This window comes from Martes martes, assembly GCF_963455335.1.
Source record: "Martes martes genome assembly, chromosome: 18".
NCBI lineage: Eukaryota > Metazoa > Chordata > Mammalia > Carnivora > Mustelidae > Martes > Martes martes.
Genome location: NC_137906.1, coordinates 6,781,416 through 6,798,422, shown reverse-complemented (window position 1 = coordinate 6,798,422; position 17,007 = coordinate 6,781,416). Strand labels below are relative to the sequence as shown.

The window sequence follows — 17,007 nt, the reverse complement described above, 5'->3', positions numbered from 1 at the left end:
TTTTTAAATTAAGATTTAAGCATTAAATTAAGCATTTACATAAGATTCCTAGTGCCATGCGTTTCTAGAGCGGAAAGGGCCTTAGAAATCGGCATCCGCTGGTATAGGCTCTGTACTTCCCTTCATCTGTTCGTGGTTTGTAGTCTGTTTCCTGGCTTGGCCATGGCGTCCTCTGCCTCGAGACCCAATACTTACCCTTCAGATCATAGCAAAAGGAGGGCTTTCCTGGTATTTACCATTATGGTACAGAGAATTCCATTTACCCTACTTCTCAGGGCCTCTGAGAAGTGACCCCTTAGTCCACTGGGGCTCCTATAGCAGACTGCCACAGACTGCTGGTCCATAAACAAATTTCTACATTGGATAAAAACCGTAAATAACGTTTATCACCAGAAATAATTATGTAGATAAATGTGAAACACTTCCACTGTCACTGTTAGATCTCTTCAAAACATAACTGATCACCAGGAGCACTTGGGTGGCTCCGTCAGTTAAAGCATTTGACTCTTGATTTTGGTTCAGGTCATGATCCCAGGTTCATGAGTTTGAGCCCCGTGTCAGGTTTGTGCTGGGCCTGGAACCTGCTTAAGATTCTCCCTCTCCCCCTCTCTCTGCCCCCCACCCTCTAAAACACAAAAACAAATAAGACAAAAAAACAAACCTAATTGATCACAGAAAAAATAGTAACAATGTATTTTGAGATTATGACATGTGTAGAAGTAATATGTGAGCCCACAGTTTCCTAGGCAGGAAGAGGCAGAATAGAAGTAGACCCTTGGAAGGGTCTTACTCTACATGAAGGGGTATAAGGTGATAAAAAGTTGAAGATGTGTTCTGGAAATTCTAAAGCAACTACCAAAAGCTAGAACAAAACAAAAAATAAAGGTAATAATTAATAAGACAACAAAGGGAAAAAATGGAGTAAAAAAAATCCTAAAGAAGGCAGGAAAAGAGGAGCAAAGAGATGAGGCCAATAGAAAACAAACAGCAAGATGATCATGTCAATGATCACCCTAAGGAAAATGGTCTAAAAACCCCTAGTTTAAAGGCAGAGGTGTTGTAGGCTATCTACAAGAAACTTTATCTTTTTTTAAAGTTTGTTTATTTAAGTAATCTCTGCACCCAATGTGGGGCTTGAACCCATGACCCTGAGATCATGAGTTGAATGCTCCTCTGACTGAGCCAGTTGGGTGCCCCAGAAACATACTTTTTAAATACAAAATGAAGATAGGTTAAAATGGATGGAAAAATATACTTAAGGTTATGACTAATTAAAAAAAAACACCAACTTTTGGAATGACTCCATTATTAGATAAACTGAACCTCATAGCGAAGAATCCAACCAGATATAAAGAGGGTCATTTCATTATGGGAAGTTGGCCAACTAATCTGGACCGTAGATTCTAGAGAAATCCACAGTTATAATCAGATTTCAATCTCTCTATCAATACACAGAAAATTAGGTCATAATTTCAAAGACTAGAAGAGCAAAATTGCCTAACTGACAATTATAGGACACTCCACCCAATAACAGTAACGTTATTCTGGTCTTTGAATGTGTTCTACAAGATATGTTCTTTTCAAGAAAACATGGAATATTTTTTTGACAAGATATACTATTCTGGGCATTAAAATAAGTATCAAAAGAAAAATAATTTGTTATAAAAAATTATGCTCTCTGACTACGGTGGAGTTAAGTTAGAAGCCAATAAACCAATCAAGAAATATGGGAAGCATCCCAAATGCTTGGAAACTAAGCAATACATTTCTAAGTAGCCTATGGGTCGCAAAGAAACCAAAAGGGAAGTCAGAAGGTATTTTGGACTGAATGAAAATAAAACCCCGCATACCAAAATTTGTGGGTGCAGCTAAAGCAGTTCATAGAGGGACAATTATAGCCTAAATGCCTCTATTAGAAGAGTTTCAAATCAAATCAAGGACCTAAACTTTCAACTTAAAAAAATAATTTAGATTCCTGGGGCACCTCGGTGGCTCAGTGGGTTGAGTTTCTGCCTTCGGCTTGGGTCATGATCTCAGGGTCCTGGGATCAAGTCCCGCATCGGGCTCTCTGCTCAGCGGGGAGCCTGCTTCCTCCTCTCTCTTTGCCTGCCTCTCTGCCTACTTGTGATCTCTCTCTCTGTGTGTCAAATAAATAAATAAAATCTTTAAAAAAAATTTAGAAAACATAAGAAAGAGGAAGGAAGGAAATTATAATGATAAGAGCAGAAATAAATGAAATAGAAAACAACACACACACACACATATGCACAAAATGCAAGCAAAATTGGGGAGATCTGAATACAATTGATAGGTTGTATCAGCATCAATATCCTGGTTGTGCTGTTACAGTTTTGCAGAATGTTACCATTGGGGAAACAAGGCAAAGGGTACAGTGGATCTCTCTGTATTTCTTATAACTGTAAGTGAATCTACAGTGATCTCAGTAAAATTTTTAACTGAAAATTTAAAAAGAATTAGGAAATGTTATGAGTGATTTTATGTCAGTGTGTTTGGAATTTAAATTAAATGAACCAGTTCCTTGAAGGACTCAAGCTATCCATGCTCCCTTAACAAGAAATGGATCATAGAATAGCTCCTGATCTGCTAAAGGAATTGAATTCATAGTTAAAAACCTTTTCACAATGAGGACTCCAGGCCCATATAGCTTCACTGGTGAGTTCAGCTGAACATTTAAGGAAGAAATAATACTGATCTACACAGTCTTCCAGAAAATAAAAGGAGGGGACACTTTCCTATTCGCTCTTGTGAGACCATCATTACTCTGATACCCAAAGCTGACAAAGACTTTTTAGTAAAGGAAAACCACAAACCTCATGAACATAGGTATAAAAATTCTTGATAAGAATTTTAGCAAATTTAACAAAATTACATAAAGAGAAATACATGACAAGGTATTTCTTCCAGGAAGGTCACTTTGGGTCAGCATTAGAAAATCAATGTAATTTACCATAGTAACAGGGAAGAAAAAGAAAAAACTTAAATTATCTTCAGAAGAGAAACAGAAAAATGGCATCCTTCAACTGCTGAATCTATTTTTAAAAACATTTACATGGAGGGGGACGCCTGGATGGCTCAGTAGGTTGGGCGTCTGACTCTTGATTTCGGTTCAGGTCAAGATCTCATGGGAGTGGATAGTGTGGTGGTCATGGGCTCAAACCCCGGGTTGGGCTCCCTCAGTGGGGAGCCTGCTTCTCTCCCTCTCCCTCTGCCCCTCCCCCCACTCACACTCATTCACGTTCTCTCTCAGATAAATAAAATCTTAAAAAAAAAAAAAGTTTCCGCGGAGGGAGCATTTATAAAACTTGACAGTATGAGGGTCCATAAAGCAAGACGCCACTGATTTCAGGAGATTTAAAATCACATACCGTTGTTTTTCAATGTAGGAAGTTAGAAGTTAGAAAGCTTATAACTCCTAACTTAGAAAGCAATAATTTAAAAATCTAACCAGAAAATTACTGGAAACTGGGACGCCAGGGTGGCTCAGTGGGTTAAGCCTCTGCCTTCGGTTCAGGTCATGGTGTCAGGGTCCTGGGATTGAGCCCCACATCGGGCTCTCTGCTCAGTGGGGAGTCTGCTTCCCCCTCTCTCTGCCTGCCTCTTTGCCTACTTGTGATATCTCTCGCTCTGTCAAAAAAAAAAAAAAAAAAGGAAATTACTGGAAACTTAGAAATAAATTTTTATTTTTATTTTTATTTATTTCAGTAGACTCCATGCCCAGCATGAAGGGCTGTGGGGCTTGAACTCACAACCCTGAGATCGAGACCTGAGCTGAGACCAGGAGTTGGAGCCATCCAGGTGCCCCTAGAAATAAATGTTTAAATAGCGTGGGTTAAAGGAGGACTCATGATGGAAATGATGAATATTTTCAACTACATGATAGTAAAGATACAATGTATCAAAACTTGTAGAGTGCAGTTAAGCTGTGGGTAAAGGGAAATTTATAGCCTTAAATGCATCTATTAAAAAGCAGGGCTAATCATTTCAAGGGATGACCAAAGGAACAGTAAACTAACCCAAATAATGAAGAAGGAAGGAATAGTAGTAGCAGATTATTGAAATAGAAACAACGAAATGGAGAGGATTGAGAAAGTCAGAGTAGTTTTTATTTTTATTTTTTAAAGATTTTATTTATTTATTTGACAGACACAGCGAGAGAGGGAACACAAGAAGAGGGAGTGGGAGAGGGAGAAGAAGGCTTCCCACAGAGCAGGGAGCCCTATGTGGGGCTCGATCCCAGGACCCTGAGATTATGACCTGGGCCGAAGGCAATGCTTAACGACTGAGCCACCCAGGTGCCCCCACAGTAGTTTTTAAAAAACGAATAAATCTGATAAATCGTTGGCCAAAAAAAGGGTACAAATAGCCATTTATAAAAAGAGACCCTACTTATTCTATAAATATTAAAAGGATCTTAGGATATATGAAAACCTAACTGTAAGTATGAAAATTGAGATGAGTGAATTTTTAAAAACTACAACCTATCAAAACTGACATCCTACAAAATGGAAAATTTGATTAGTATCGATAACTAATAAATTTCTCCTAGAGAGAATTTGGGCTTCAGTGAAGAATTTTACCCAATGTTTAAGGAGGAAATAAAGCCAATATTAAATTTGTTTTTTAGAGAATTTGTTTTTTAGAGGAGTAATTTTCAGCTGTTTTATGAGACCAGGATAACTCTGATTTTACAGTCTGACAACATAATGCAGGATAACTGTAGACTAATTTTCTTCAAACACAGAGATGTAAAAATCCTACACAAAACATTAGCACACTGACCACAGAACAAGAGGAAGAGGCTGATACGTGATGACTAAATTGGGTTTATTCCAAGGGTACAGAGGTGTTTCAGCGTCTGAAAAATCTGTCCACGTAGTTAACCGTATCAATAACATAGAGGGAAAGTCAGGATTATTTCAATAGATGCAGTGAAAGCATTTAATATTTACTGTACATTCACGATTTAAAGAAAAACTCCAAGCAAACTGGGAATCAAGGGGAATTTTGATCAAATGAAAAAAAAATCTATAAAAATCTCTACAGTGAACATCACATTGAATGATAAAATATTGGAAATTTTCCCTCTGGGTCTGGAAACCAGGCAAAGATGCGGAGCTGTCACTATTTAACACCGTATTAGAGGTTCTGGTGAGTGAATTTGACAAGAAAAAGAAGATAGGAATTGAAAGGAAAAAAAAATTAATCAGGCAATATAATTATATAAGCAGAGAAGCGGAAACAAGTTACAGAGAGATTAGTAGACTTAAGTAAGTCTACTGGGTTCCAGAAATATACAAACATCATTTGTTTTTCTGCAAACGAGAAACAAACTGAACATTTAAAAACATACAATAGTGTAAAAATATTAAGTGCCTAGGATTATACCTAATTAAGGGTGTGTAAGAGCTCACCAAAAAATTACACAGCATGGGGACGCCTGGGTGGCTCAGTTGGTTAAGCAGCTGCCTTCGGCTCAGGTCATGATCCCAGCGTCCGGGGATCGAGTCCCGCATCGGCTCCTTGCTCAGCAGGGAGCCTGCTTCTCCCTCTGCCTCTGCCTGCCACTCTGCCTGCCACTCTGCCTGCCTGTGCTCGTTCGCTCTCTCTCCCTCTCTCTCTCTCTGACAAATAAATAAATAAAATCTTTAAAAAAAAAAAAATTACACAGCATGACTGGGAATTATTAAACTACCTGAATAGGGGTGCCTGGGTGGCTCAGTCATTAAGTGTCTGCTTTCGGCTGAGGTCATGATCCCAGGGTCCTGGGATCAAGCCCTGAGTAGGGCTCCCTGCTTTGTGGGGAGCCTGCTTCTCCCTTTCCCGCTCCCCCTGCTTGTGTTCCCTCCCTCTCTGTCTCCACCCCCCACCCTGGTCAAATAAATAAATAAAATCCTAAAAAAGGATTTTACCTGAATAAACAGGAGGTTTTATTTTATATTTTTATAACAATTTTTTATTTTTATTTATTTATTTTAAAAATTTATTTGACAGAGAGAGACATCACAAGTAGGCAGAGAGGCAGGCAGAGGGGGAGGGGGAGGCAGGCAGAGGGGGAGGGGGAGGCAGGCTCCCCGCTGAGCAAAAAGCCCCATGCGGGGCTCGATCCCAGGACCCTGAGATCATGACCTGAGCTGAAGGCAGAGGCTTAACCCACTGAACCACCCAGGTGCCCGTAAGATATTATTTTAAATTACCTGAATAAATGGAGGATGTACTGTGGGTGTGGATTAGAAGCTCCATTTTGTAAGGATCTTGGTTCTTGTCCAATCAATCTATTGATTCTGTGTAATGCCCATAAGAGTCCAGTAGGTTTTAGAGTAATTCTAAAATTTATATGGAAATGCAAAGCGTCAAAGTAGCTGAATATCAAAGAACAACAAATAAGAAACTTGCTTGACCAGATACCAAGTCTTAAGCAACAAGAAAGTCGTTGTGATATTGGTACAGGATAGAAGCGTATACCAATGGAGCAGAATAGAGTCCTAGGAGACCCATGCCTATATAGACGCTTGAGTTTTGACAAGGATTTTCTCCTATATTTTTTGCTAAAAGTTTTATGGTTGTAACTTGAACAAGTTGTGATCCATTTTGAAATAATTCTTGCATATGGTGCCAGATGGAGAATAAAGTTCACTGTTTTGCCTATGGAGGCCGTTATTGGGGGGGAAAAAAAGATCCTTTTCCTGTTGACTGATTAGATACCTGTGTTGAAAATCAGCTGACCATATGTGTGTGTGGTTTTATAACTGGACTTTTTAAAATCAGTCAATTGTTTAAATTAACATGTAATGTACTATTTGCTCCAGGGGTACAGGTGTGTGAATCATCAGTCTTAACACAATTCACAGCGCTCACCGGAGGACATGCCCTCCCCAGTGTCCATCCCCCAGCCACCCATCCCTCCCCGCCACACCCCAGCAACCCTCAGTTTGTTTCCTGAGATTAAAAGTCTCTTATGGTTTGTCTCCCTCCCTATCCCATTTTGTTTCATTTTTTCCTTTCCTACCCTACCCCCCACAACCTCCTGCCCTGCCTCTTAAATTCCTCATATCAGGGAGATCATATGATAATTGTCTTTCTCTGATTAACGTGTTTCGCTCAGCATAATGCCCTCTAGTTCCGTCCACATCGTATAACTGGATTCTTGATTCTTTTTCATTGGTCTGTGTTTTTCTTTAAATCAGTTCTGCACTTCTGTCTACTATAGCTTTATAATTATAAAATCTGGGAGAGCTAGTCCTCTCCTTCTGTTCTTTTTCACAGTTGTCTCCTTTGCATGTCCAGTACATTTTGGAATCCTCTTGTCAGTCTCTACAAAGACCTTGCTGGAATTTTGCTCAGGATAGAATTGAGTCCAGAGGCCCATTTGGGGAGAACTGACATCCTTACCCATGTTGAGTCTCCCGATCATGAGCACGGTCTGTCCCTCCATTTATTTACTCTGCTCTTTCATTTTTCTTGAAAATGTTTTATAGTTTCCAGGGTACAGGAAACTTGCACATCTTGTGTCAGCTTTTTCCCTAAGTATTTGGTGTTTTTGAAGTGGTCATTAATGGTATTTTTGAAATTTCACTTTCTGGGAACCTGGGTGGCTCAGTGGGTTAAAGCCTCTGCTTTCGGCTCAGGTCATGATCCCAGGGTCCTGGGATCGAGTCCCGCATCGGGCTCTCTGCTCAGCGGGGAGCCTGCTTCCTCCTCTCTCTCTCGGCCTGCCTCTCTGCCTACTTGTGATCTCTGTCAAATAAATAAATAAAACCTTTAAAAAAATAAAATAAAATTTCACTTTCTGACTGTTTGTTGCCGGTGTATAGAAATGCAGTTGATTTTTACATAGTAACCTTGAATCCTTCCACCTTCTCCATCTAGATGCCTCCGACCTTGCAAAGCTTTCCCCAGCTTCCTCGTCTTCTCCCTGCCCTTCCTCTCCTGTATCACGCGCAGGGCTTTATCCGCAGACCTAGCCCATTGGATTGGGGCTATTTGTTTCTAGGTCCACCTCCCCCACTAGACTGGGAACTCCTTGAAGCTGGGAGATGCCGGCCCTCTTTGGTTCAGCTTCTGTGCATTAGGGTCCAGCTCAAGTTCTGGCACACAGTAGGCATTGAGTGTCTGAGGGAAGAATGAATAGATGGATGGATGGATGGATGGATGGATGGTTGGATGGACGGTTGGATGGATGGATGGATGGATGGTTGGATGGATGGACGGTTGGATGGATGGATGGACGGTTGGATGGATGGATGGACGGTTGGATGGATGGATGGACGGTTGGATGGATGGATGGATGGTTGGTTGGATGGATGGTTGGTTGGATGGATGGATGGATGGTTGGATGGACGGTTGGATGGATGGATGGTTGGATGGATGGATGGATGGATGGACGGTTGGATGGATGGATGGACGGATGGACAGATGGATGGACAGATGGATGGATGGTTGGATGGATGGATGGACGGATGGATGGATGGATGGATGGACGGATGGATGGACGGTTGGATGGACGGTTGGATGGATGGATGGTTGGATGGATGGATGGATGGATGGGTGGTTGGATGGATGGATGGTTGGTTGGATGGTTGGTTGGATGGTTGGATGGATGGTTGGATGGTTGGATGGATGGATGGTTGGTTGGATGGATGGATGGTTGGATGGATGGATGGATGGTTGGATGGATGGATGGATGGACGGATGGATGGATGGACGGACGGTTGGATGGATGGATGGATGGGTGGACGGATGGTTGGATGGATGGATGGATGGACGGTTGGTTGGATGGATGGATGGATGGTTGGATGTATGGACGGATGGTTGGACGGTTCGATGGATAGATGGGGGAGGGAGAGAGAGAGTGAGAGATAGGGAGGAAAGGATGAACGGACAGATGGATAGATGGGAATTGTTCTTGTATCTGCTGAAACTAAACCAGCCTCTTTTTGTTTCTGAATCTGCTGCAGCTTTCTGCATGCTACGGTGGTCTACATGCTGCCCAATGTCACCAGTAGACCAGTCTTCATAACTAACATTGCCCACATACTATGTGCTACACATTCTGCAGGCTCCTCATAGGCCTCCTCTCCCTCCTCTCTCCCCCTCGTTCAGAAGTTCTAGCCACTCTTACCTCTCTGTTGTTTCTCAAGTCCATTAAACATGCTGCCTCTCCACACCTTTGTACTTGTGTTCTCCCCTACCTAGAACCCTCTTTCCTTAAACGGCTGCCTGGCTTGCTCCATCACCTCCTTTAAGCCTCTACTCAAAGCCTTCCCTGACCACCCTGTCTCAGAGAGCCCCCCTCCCGCCACCCCAACACTCTCCATTGCTCTTACCTGGCTTTCTCCATTCTACATAGCAGGTTCATTCTCCAAGCTCATTACCGGTTCCTTTCCATCCTCATTTGACCTTCTGCACCATACTCGAAGGAAGCACCATGAATGGTTAACGGTAATGATGTCACATTTATGTGCCAAGCAGATTGCCAAATGCTTTCCATGGAGTAACTGACTTCACCTAACTGACACCCCCGTGAGGCAGGTGTCGGTTTCTGAGACAGCTCGTCGTCGGCCCACCTCCTCATCCTCGGCATCCCTTCCACGTGGTCCCGTCTGCCATGCACAAGGCTCACTCTGGTGGGGAGGGGGTGCTGTGTGCGAATCTGCCTGATTTCCTGGGCTTTCCTTCTGTTTAGTTTCGTGGATGACAGTGACAAACTTCTGCACATCAAGATAGAAGATTCCCCGGAAGCCAACATTTCCCCCTTTTTTCGGCACCTCTGTCACTTCCTTGGTAAGGAGCGATCTCTGACCAGGCAGTGGCTGGCCTGTGCCCAGGGGCCAGAGGGGACTGTGGCACCTTGTCCACAGGCCTGTTCCTGAGGGTGACAGCCAGCACTGAGGAGAGGAAGGGCAGGGCCCAGCACCAGCCCAGCCAGGGTGGCCAGGCCCCGGGACAAGCCCGGCCCTCGGGAGCCCTCGGCAATGTGGACAGCCACACATTTACCTCGGGGGACGTGGGGCCGAGTAAGAGCTCCACACTGCCCATGGAGCGCCCTGTGTTGTGGCCCTGGCTGGACCACTAGGCCCTTTAGGGTCTGGCCAGGCCGCAGTCCTGGCCTCACCGAGCCTCTTGGGCAGTGAGCGCGTGTTGGCCCACTGTGAGTGCAGGCATTCAGGGAGGCTGCTCGGGGCTGGGCCCTGGGGCCTGCAGGCGAGTCATGCTCCATCCCTGCCCTCCTGTCTGGTCTGCGGGTGGGGGGAGGGTGGAAGGAGAACTCTGGAACCCTCCCAGCTCTGACTTCCGCGATCCCCTCTGTGTGTGTACAGCGCCCCCTTAGCTCTCCCACCACACCTGGCCATGACCGCTCATGGGAGGTGGAACTGTCAGTCATTTGGGGGCTCAGGATTGCCCCAGGAGAGCACGATCGCTGGAGAGAGTGAGGTCAAGTCGGGTCCTGGGCCCCAGCCCGGGACCACCTGCTATACCCCAGGGCAGCCCCGGCTCGCCTGGCTGCATCGGGGGGCTGGAAGAGGATGTCCCTTATCTGCCCAGGAAGTTCAGCTATCACTTGACTAGTATCTGAGGTTGCGACTTGGCCGCGTGTCCCGCTGTAGGGTGACGGAGCCCTGTGGCCGAGAGGGTCCCTCTCCAGCCCTGCCTTGCTGGGTGGCTCTGGGCCAGCCCTTAACTGTTCTGTGCCTTTGTTTCCTGGTCCATATGATGAGGCACTTGGCCTTCATCAGCTCGTAGTCCTCCTCCAGGGCTGACGGTCTGTGATTATCTCTGGTCCTTGGGGGTGACCGGACTAGCCTAGGAAGCCAGCTTGGCCTTCCTCCGCACCGCACCCCCCCGGCCCTGGGCAAGACAGCCTCAGGGGCTTCGTTAAGTGTGATTATAGCTGACCTCCCTCGGCCAGGTGCTGGACTGGGCACAGCGCAGAGTCTCATAGGTAGTCTACTGACCCCCCGGTTTCTAGATGACAGAGCGGTGGCTTGGGATACCACGCTCAGGCCCCACACGCTGTGAGTGGCAGGGTCAGGCTTCACACCTCGGCCAGGCCACGCCGCCTCTGTCAGTACCCGAGGGCTGGGGTTGGGGGTGTGTGCGGGGGGACCATCCCTTCATCCCAGCCCGAGAGGCCAACTGGTAACACAGCTTCCCGGGCTGGAAGCCTGGAGAGCCAAGGAAAGACCTTTGCACGATCATGCTGAACACCCGGTGTGGTTCTCTTGAACTGCCGGTGAGGTCTGAGGGGCCCTGTTTGCCAGGGGACAAAAGCGTGTCCCAGAGAGGTGACATGGCCGGCCTGGGCCATGCTGTGCTGGGTCTGAACTCACTCCTGGGCCACGGGCTCACTGAAGTCAGCAACTCACATTCAGGTCCCCCCACTGGCCTCCCGCCCCTTTCTTTCCTCTTGCAGAAATTCACCTGCAGCTCGGCTCGGTCATCCTGGTCTTTTCCACCCTGGGCATCAGCCGCAGCTGTGTGGCCGTCTTGGCCTTCCTCATGCACTGGAACGAGCAGACCCTGAAGGTATGCGTTGCCTGGTCGAGGCTCGGACTGCAGCTCCCTCCAGCGGGCAGGCTCAGAGCTGGACCTGGGAGGAAGGCGGCCCTGACTGGAGGGTGGGAGGAGAAGGATCTGGAAAGGACACTGCAAGTCCAGTGCTTTACCCAGCATAGCACACCCAAGGTCAAGGTCCCCAAGGTCCCCAAGGTCTGGACCAGAGGCTGAGGCTGTTGCATTAGGGCCCAGGGGACCCTATGCATTAGGGGACAGGCCCAGGGACTCAGGCTGGGCAAGGCCATGGCCAGCAGCACCATCTGCGTGTCCCCTGCTGCTGTCTGTCTGTCTACCAGGGTCCATTCAGCCTTCTCCAAGGAAGGTGCTTTTTGGCTCTTGGTTGGAGCCAGAGAACTATGACCCTGGCAGGGCTCCAAGGGCACCTGCTCCAACGGTCTTGATCCAGACTGGAGAAGGGGGTTAGAGACCTGTCACCACAAACCCCGTGGAACCCGCGCTCCTGACGCCAAGGGCGGTGCCTTTCCACAGCACGAGGTGATGGTGGCCTGCCCTAAGGGGAGACAGAGCTTGTGCCAGACTTTAGAGGGCTTCGGTGGGGCCCAAAACACCCATGTACGCCTGGGGCTGTGCTGGAAGGAAGGGGAGGGTCAAAGAATGACCACGGTCAAGCCCATTGCCAACGGCTTTGGATATTGACCCCATGTGCTCTTTGGGGAAACTGCTGGCTAGGAAGAGTGTCAGGTGGCCTGCTATCCCACCTGGAGGTACCTGCTCGAAGGGAGCGGAAGCCAGGGCTCAGATGTTTGTGGGGTCCTGTTCGTAGCAGCGAGACTCACCATCGCCAAGACGTAGGAGTAACCCAGGTATCCACGACACATGACAGGATACTGAACGGATGGTCTGTCCGCACTCTGGAGTAGTCCTCAGCCTTACAAAGGAAGGACATTTTGACACCTGCTGCCACGTGAATGAACCAGGAGGACGTTAGGTGCGGGAATGGGGAGTTGTTTCCTGGATCATGTGAACATTCTGGAGGTGGACAGTGGTGACGGTCGCACAACGTGGTGAATTCTTGCCATTAAGCCGTAGCTCCGAACACGGTGACAATGGGCCATTCTCTGTTACGTCTGTTTTACCACAACTGAAAGAGGAAAGTGTCTGGAGGCAGAGTCATGGGGCCTGGAGCCAGAGGCCCAGAGCCCGGTTCTCACCCTGTGCAAGGTGAATGGTCGGGGGTCCTTGCCTGCTGGAGTGTGCTGGGGGGAGGGGTGAAGTTGCTCGCAAATCGGGAGGGAGGCCTGTGCCCTGGCTCCCACAGGGACGGCTCTCCGGCCACCTCCCCACGAAGGGGCTCAGGCCTGCAAGGGGCCTCTCCTTTGCTGCCTTGTGAGCTGGAACCTGGAGGAAGAGAAGCAGGGGGAGCTGGGGGGAGGCAGGCCGAGCTCTCTGCCTGCAGGGGGCGCTCCAGGACTCGAACTCCCCGGAGCTTGAATGGGGCCATTTGGAGCCCGGGGCCTGCGGTGGTCCTGGCTCCCTGATCACTCACAGGGACATTTGGGCACGACAAGGTTGACAGCCTTGCAGCTCTGACATTTCGTGATGCTCCCAGCCCACACCAGCCAGCCACGGCCCTAGTGGCCTCCAGAGCTGGCTCGGGTGAGCACAGAGAGAGAGGACTCCCACCTGGCTCTGAGTTCTCCAGCAGCGAGGGCCAGGCCCCCCTGGCGACAGGGCACGTGTTGGCCCGCACTCTGACCTTTACTGGCCCCTGCGTGACTCCAGGAGGGAGGTTGAGGCCCGTCCGGGTGTGGCTGTCCGGCTCAGTGGTCAGTGGGAGGACAGGTGCCTGGGCCCCCGAGGGCCAGATCGTCCTTGCTCTTGGGAGAAGCCCCGGGGCTCCCATCCTGGGGCAGCAAACTCTGCCTCACGTACAGGAAGGTCCTGTTGCTGGGTGTTCTGCCCTGAGATGCCACCTAGAGAACTCGCGACAGAAGGGGCCGCGGGCACAAGGGACTGCCGAGGGGACCTTGCTGGGTCCTTTCCAGACTGAGTCAGTCCTGGTTGGCGGTTAGGTTTTCTTGCTACCAAGCAATGCCCTGGGTTGCTGGCAGAGGTTGACCTGGGCTCAGCTCTGCTGCCGCCCGGGGTCCAGAGAGACGGTCCCCCCTCCTGTTGTCTTTGTGGTCTTGGGGGCAACTGTGCTCCTGGCTGTTGTTAGCTCAGCGGTGATGGTCAGAGCCCAGGGGACTGGCAAGAAAAAGGGGGGCGGGAAGTGTGGGCCACTCTTGGGCAATATACTGCTTCCTGGGGTTAATGGTCCCTACTCCGTTCCTTGGGGTACCAAGACCAGGAATGGGAAGTTGAGAGATGAACTGGGAGGAAGCTGGCACCTGGGGCCACTGTGCCTGTCCTTGGCTTTCAAAGCTTTGGCATAAGGGTGGATGGGCTCCCAGAGCCAGCGAGCCCTTAAGAAATTTATTTCAGGGGCGCCTGGGTGGCTCAGTGGGTTAAAGCCTCTGCCTTTGGCTCAGGTCATGATCCCAGGGGCCTGGGATCGAGCCCCGCATCTGACTCTCTGCTCGGTAGCCTGCTTCCCCCTCTCTCTCTGCCTGCCTCTCTGCCTACTTGTGATCTCTGTCTGTCAAATAAATAAATAAAATCTTAAAAGAAAAAGTTTAATTAAAAAAAAAGAAAAAGAAACCTATTTCAGCTCCTTTAACCTACTGGGAGTAACTTTGTTCCTTAACGGTCTTCAGAGGGAAAAAAAAACAAAAAAACAAAACCACAAACCAACTGCTGAGGCATTGTACAGCTGACATTGGCGGAGGGCTTCCCACATGCGTTTTCGAGGACTTCATGTGTGTTGAAAACCCAGTGACCCCATAGCATGTTATTAACTGTGTTTGGCAGGAGGCCTAGAGAGGCTGAATAATTTGCCCAAGGCCCCACAGTTGTAAGTAGCAGAGTTGGAATCCAAAGCCACATGACCCAGTAAGTTTCAGAATCTGGGCTTTCCACGGGGCCCTAAGGCAGCAGGGGAGCACTGGCCTGTCGTCTGAAGAATGGGGCAGTGAGCTGGCTGCTGCCCGTTTCCGAGAGTTACCTGGCCGTGACTCTCCCCCCAACCCCCAACTGCTTCTACCCACAGGTGTTCGCTGTGTCCCAGCAGGTGCTCTGTGGGCTGGAAAGGGGTTGTGAGCAGTGAGCATGGAGGGGGGGTAATGGTTACACTTTGTCCTCAAGGGCCCAATCTGACCTGACCAGGACTTAATAAACCTTACAACTACATAGGTCTGCCCGGGGTACCATGGATTTTTTTTCCCCCATAATGGCAAAATGCACATATCACATCTGTCATTTTTTTTTAGATTGTTTTTAAAATTTATTTGACAGAGATCACAAGTAGGCAGAGAGGCAGGCAGAGAGAGAGGAGGAAGCAGGCTCCCCGCTAAGCAGAGAGCCCGATGTGGGGCTCAATCCCAGGATCCTAGGATCATGACCTGAGGCTTTAACCCACTGAGCCACCCAGGCGCCCCCATCTCTGTCATTTTTAAGCACACAGTTCAGCAGCATTAAATACATCCCCCTGTGGTGCAGCCAGTCTCCAGAATTCTTTTCATCTGGCAGAACTGGAACTCTGTGTCCATTGAAGAGCATCTCTCTAGTCCTTTCTGTCCCCAGCCCCTGCCAGCTACCATGCTACTTTCTGTGTCTATAAACTTGGCTCCTCTAGCTACCCCGTATAAGTGGAATCACATAGTATTTGTCCTTTTGTGATTGGTTTATTTCACTTAGCATAATATCCTTAAGGTTCGTTCATGTTATAGCATGTGTTCAAATTTCCTTGCCTTTTAAAGCTGAATACTATTCTGTTGTATGTGGTATTCACCAGTGAGTCCCTCTGGGCCTGGTGGTTTTTTTTTTGGAAGATCATTTTTTTAATTGATTCGGTTTCTTTAATAGATATAGGCCTATTCAGATTGTGTGATTTTTGTGTGAGTTTTGGCAGATTTTGTCTCTCAAAGAATTGGTCTATTTCATCTAAATTCTATGTGGACATGGAGTCAGTCATTCATAGTATTCCTTTATTATCCTTTTAATGTCCATGGGCTCTGTACTGATGTCTCATTTTTCATTTTGATATTAATAATTTGTATTTTCTTCCTTTTCTTAGTAACCTGGCCAGAGGCTTATCAATGTTGCGGCTTTTTAAAAAAAGATTTTATTTATTTGACAGAGAGAATCAAAAGTAAGCAGATAGGCAGGCAGAGAGAGGGGGGAAGCAGGGTCCCTGTTGAGCATAGAGCCCGATGAGGGGCTCAATCCCAGGATCCTGAGATCATGACCCGAGCCGAAGGCAGAGGCTTAACCCACTGAACCACCCAGGCACCTTGTGGCTTTTTTTTTTTTTCCCCCCCAAAGAACCAGCTTTAGTTTTCACTGAATATTTTTTCCTGTTGATTTTCTGTTTTCATTGTCATTGATATCTGCTTTAATTTTGTAAAGATTTTATTTATTTTTGAGAGAGAGAGAGGGGAGGAGCAGAGGTGGAGGGAGAGAATCCCAAGCAGACTCTCCACTGAGCACAGAGCCCGATGGGAGGCTCCATCCCGACGACCCCAAGATCATGACCTGAGCTGAAACCAAGAGTTGGAAGTTCAACTGAGCCGCAGGCACCCCTGCTCTAATTTTTATTATTTCCTTTTTTTTTTTCCCATTTATTTTGGGCTTCATTTACTCTTCTATTTTCCATTTCCCAAGAGGGAAGCTTAGATGATTGATTTAGATGAACGTTCATCTTGGTGACTGTTCCATTTGACTTGAGAGGAATGTGTGTTCTGTTGTTGGATGGACTATTTCTACAGATGTCAGTTATATTGAGTTAATTAATGGTGCCGTCATGTTCAACTGTGGTCGTACTGATTTTCTGCCTGTTCTATCTGTCCATTACCGATAGAGAGGTGATAAAGTCTCTGTGACAGTGGATTCATCTGTTCCTCCTTGCAGTTATGTCACTTTTTGCCTCACATACATTGATGCTCTGTCAGGTACATACCAGTGTGTGTGTATCTGTATATATACACACATTTTATTTATCCCTTCTTCTGTTGACGGGCACTTGGGTTACTTCCACCTTTTGTCTATTTTGTGAATAATGTTGCTGTGAACATGGGTGTATGAATATCTCTTTGAGATCCTGTATTCAATTTTTTTTTGCTTTACTCTTTATTAAGACGTAATTGATGCATAACATTATATTAGTTTCAGGTATACAGCAATTCAGTGATCACTATAAAATGATAACATCCACCACTACATGTAGTTAAAAAAGTTTTATCTTGTGATGAGAACTTTTAAGGTCTACTCTCTTAGAAACTTTTAAAATAAACAATACAATATGAACTATAGTCACCATCCTGTATATATTCATAGGACTGATTTATTTTGCAGTTGGGAGTTTGTACATTTTGA

At 47.0% G+C, this 17,007-nt stretch overlaps 1 protein-coding gene across 5 annotated transcripts in view; it reads left to right on the top strand.

Annotated features, from left to right (window-relative positions):
- Positions 1 to 17,007, top strand: part of STYXL1 (serine/threonine/tyrosine interacting like 1) — a 65,670-nt gene that overhangs the window by 37,602 nt on the left and 11,061 nt on the right. For all 5 annotated transcript variants that reach the window (XM_080829890.1, XM_080829892.1, XM_080829891.1 and 2 more), the window contains 2 exons: positions 9,704 to 9,801; positions 11,432 to 11,544. In XM_080829890.1, coding sequence (XP_080686016.1) covers positions 9,704 to 9,801; positions 11,432 to 11,544 — 211 coding nt within the window. The remainder of the gene's footprint in view (positions 1 to 9,703; positions 9,802 to 11,431; positions 11,545 to 17,007) is intronic.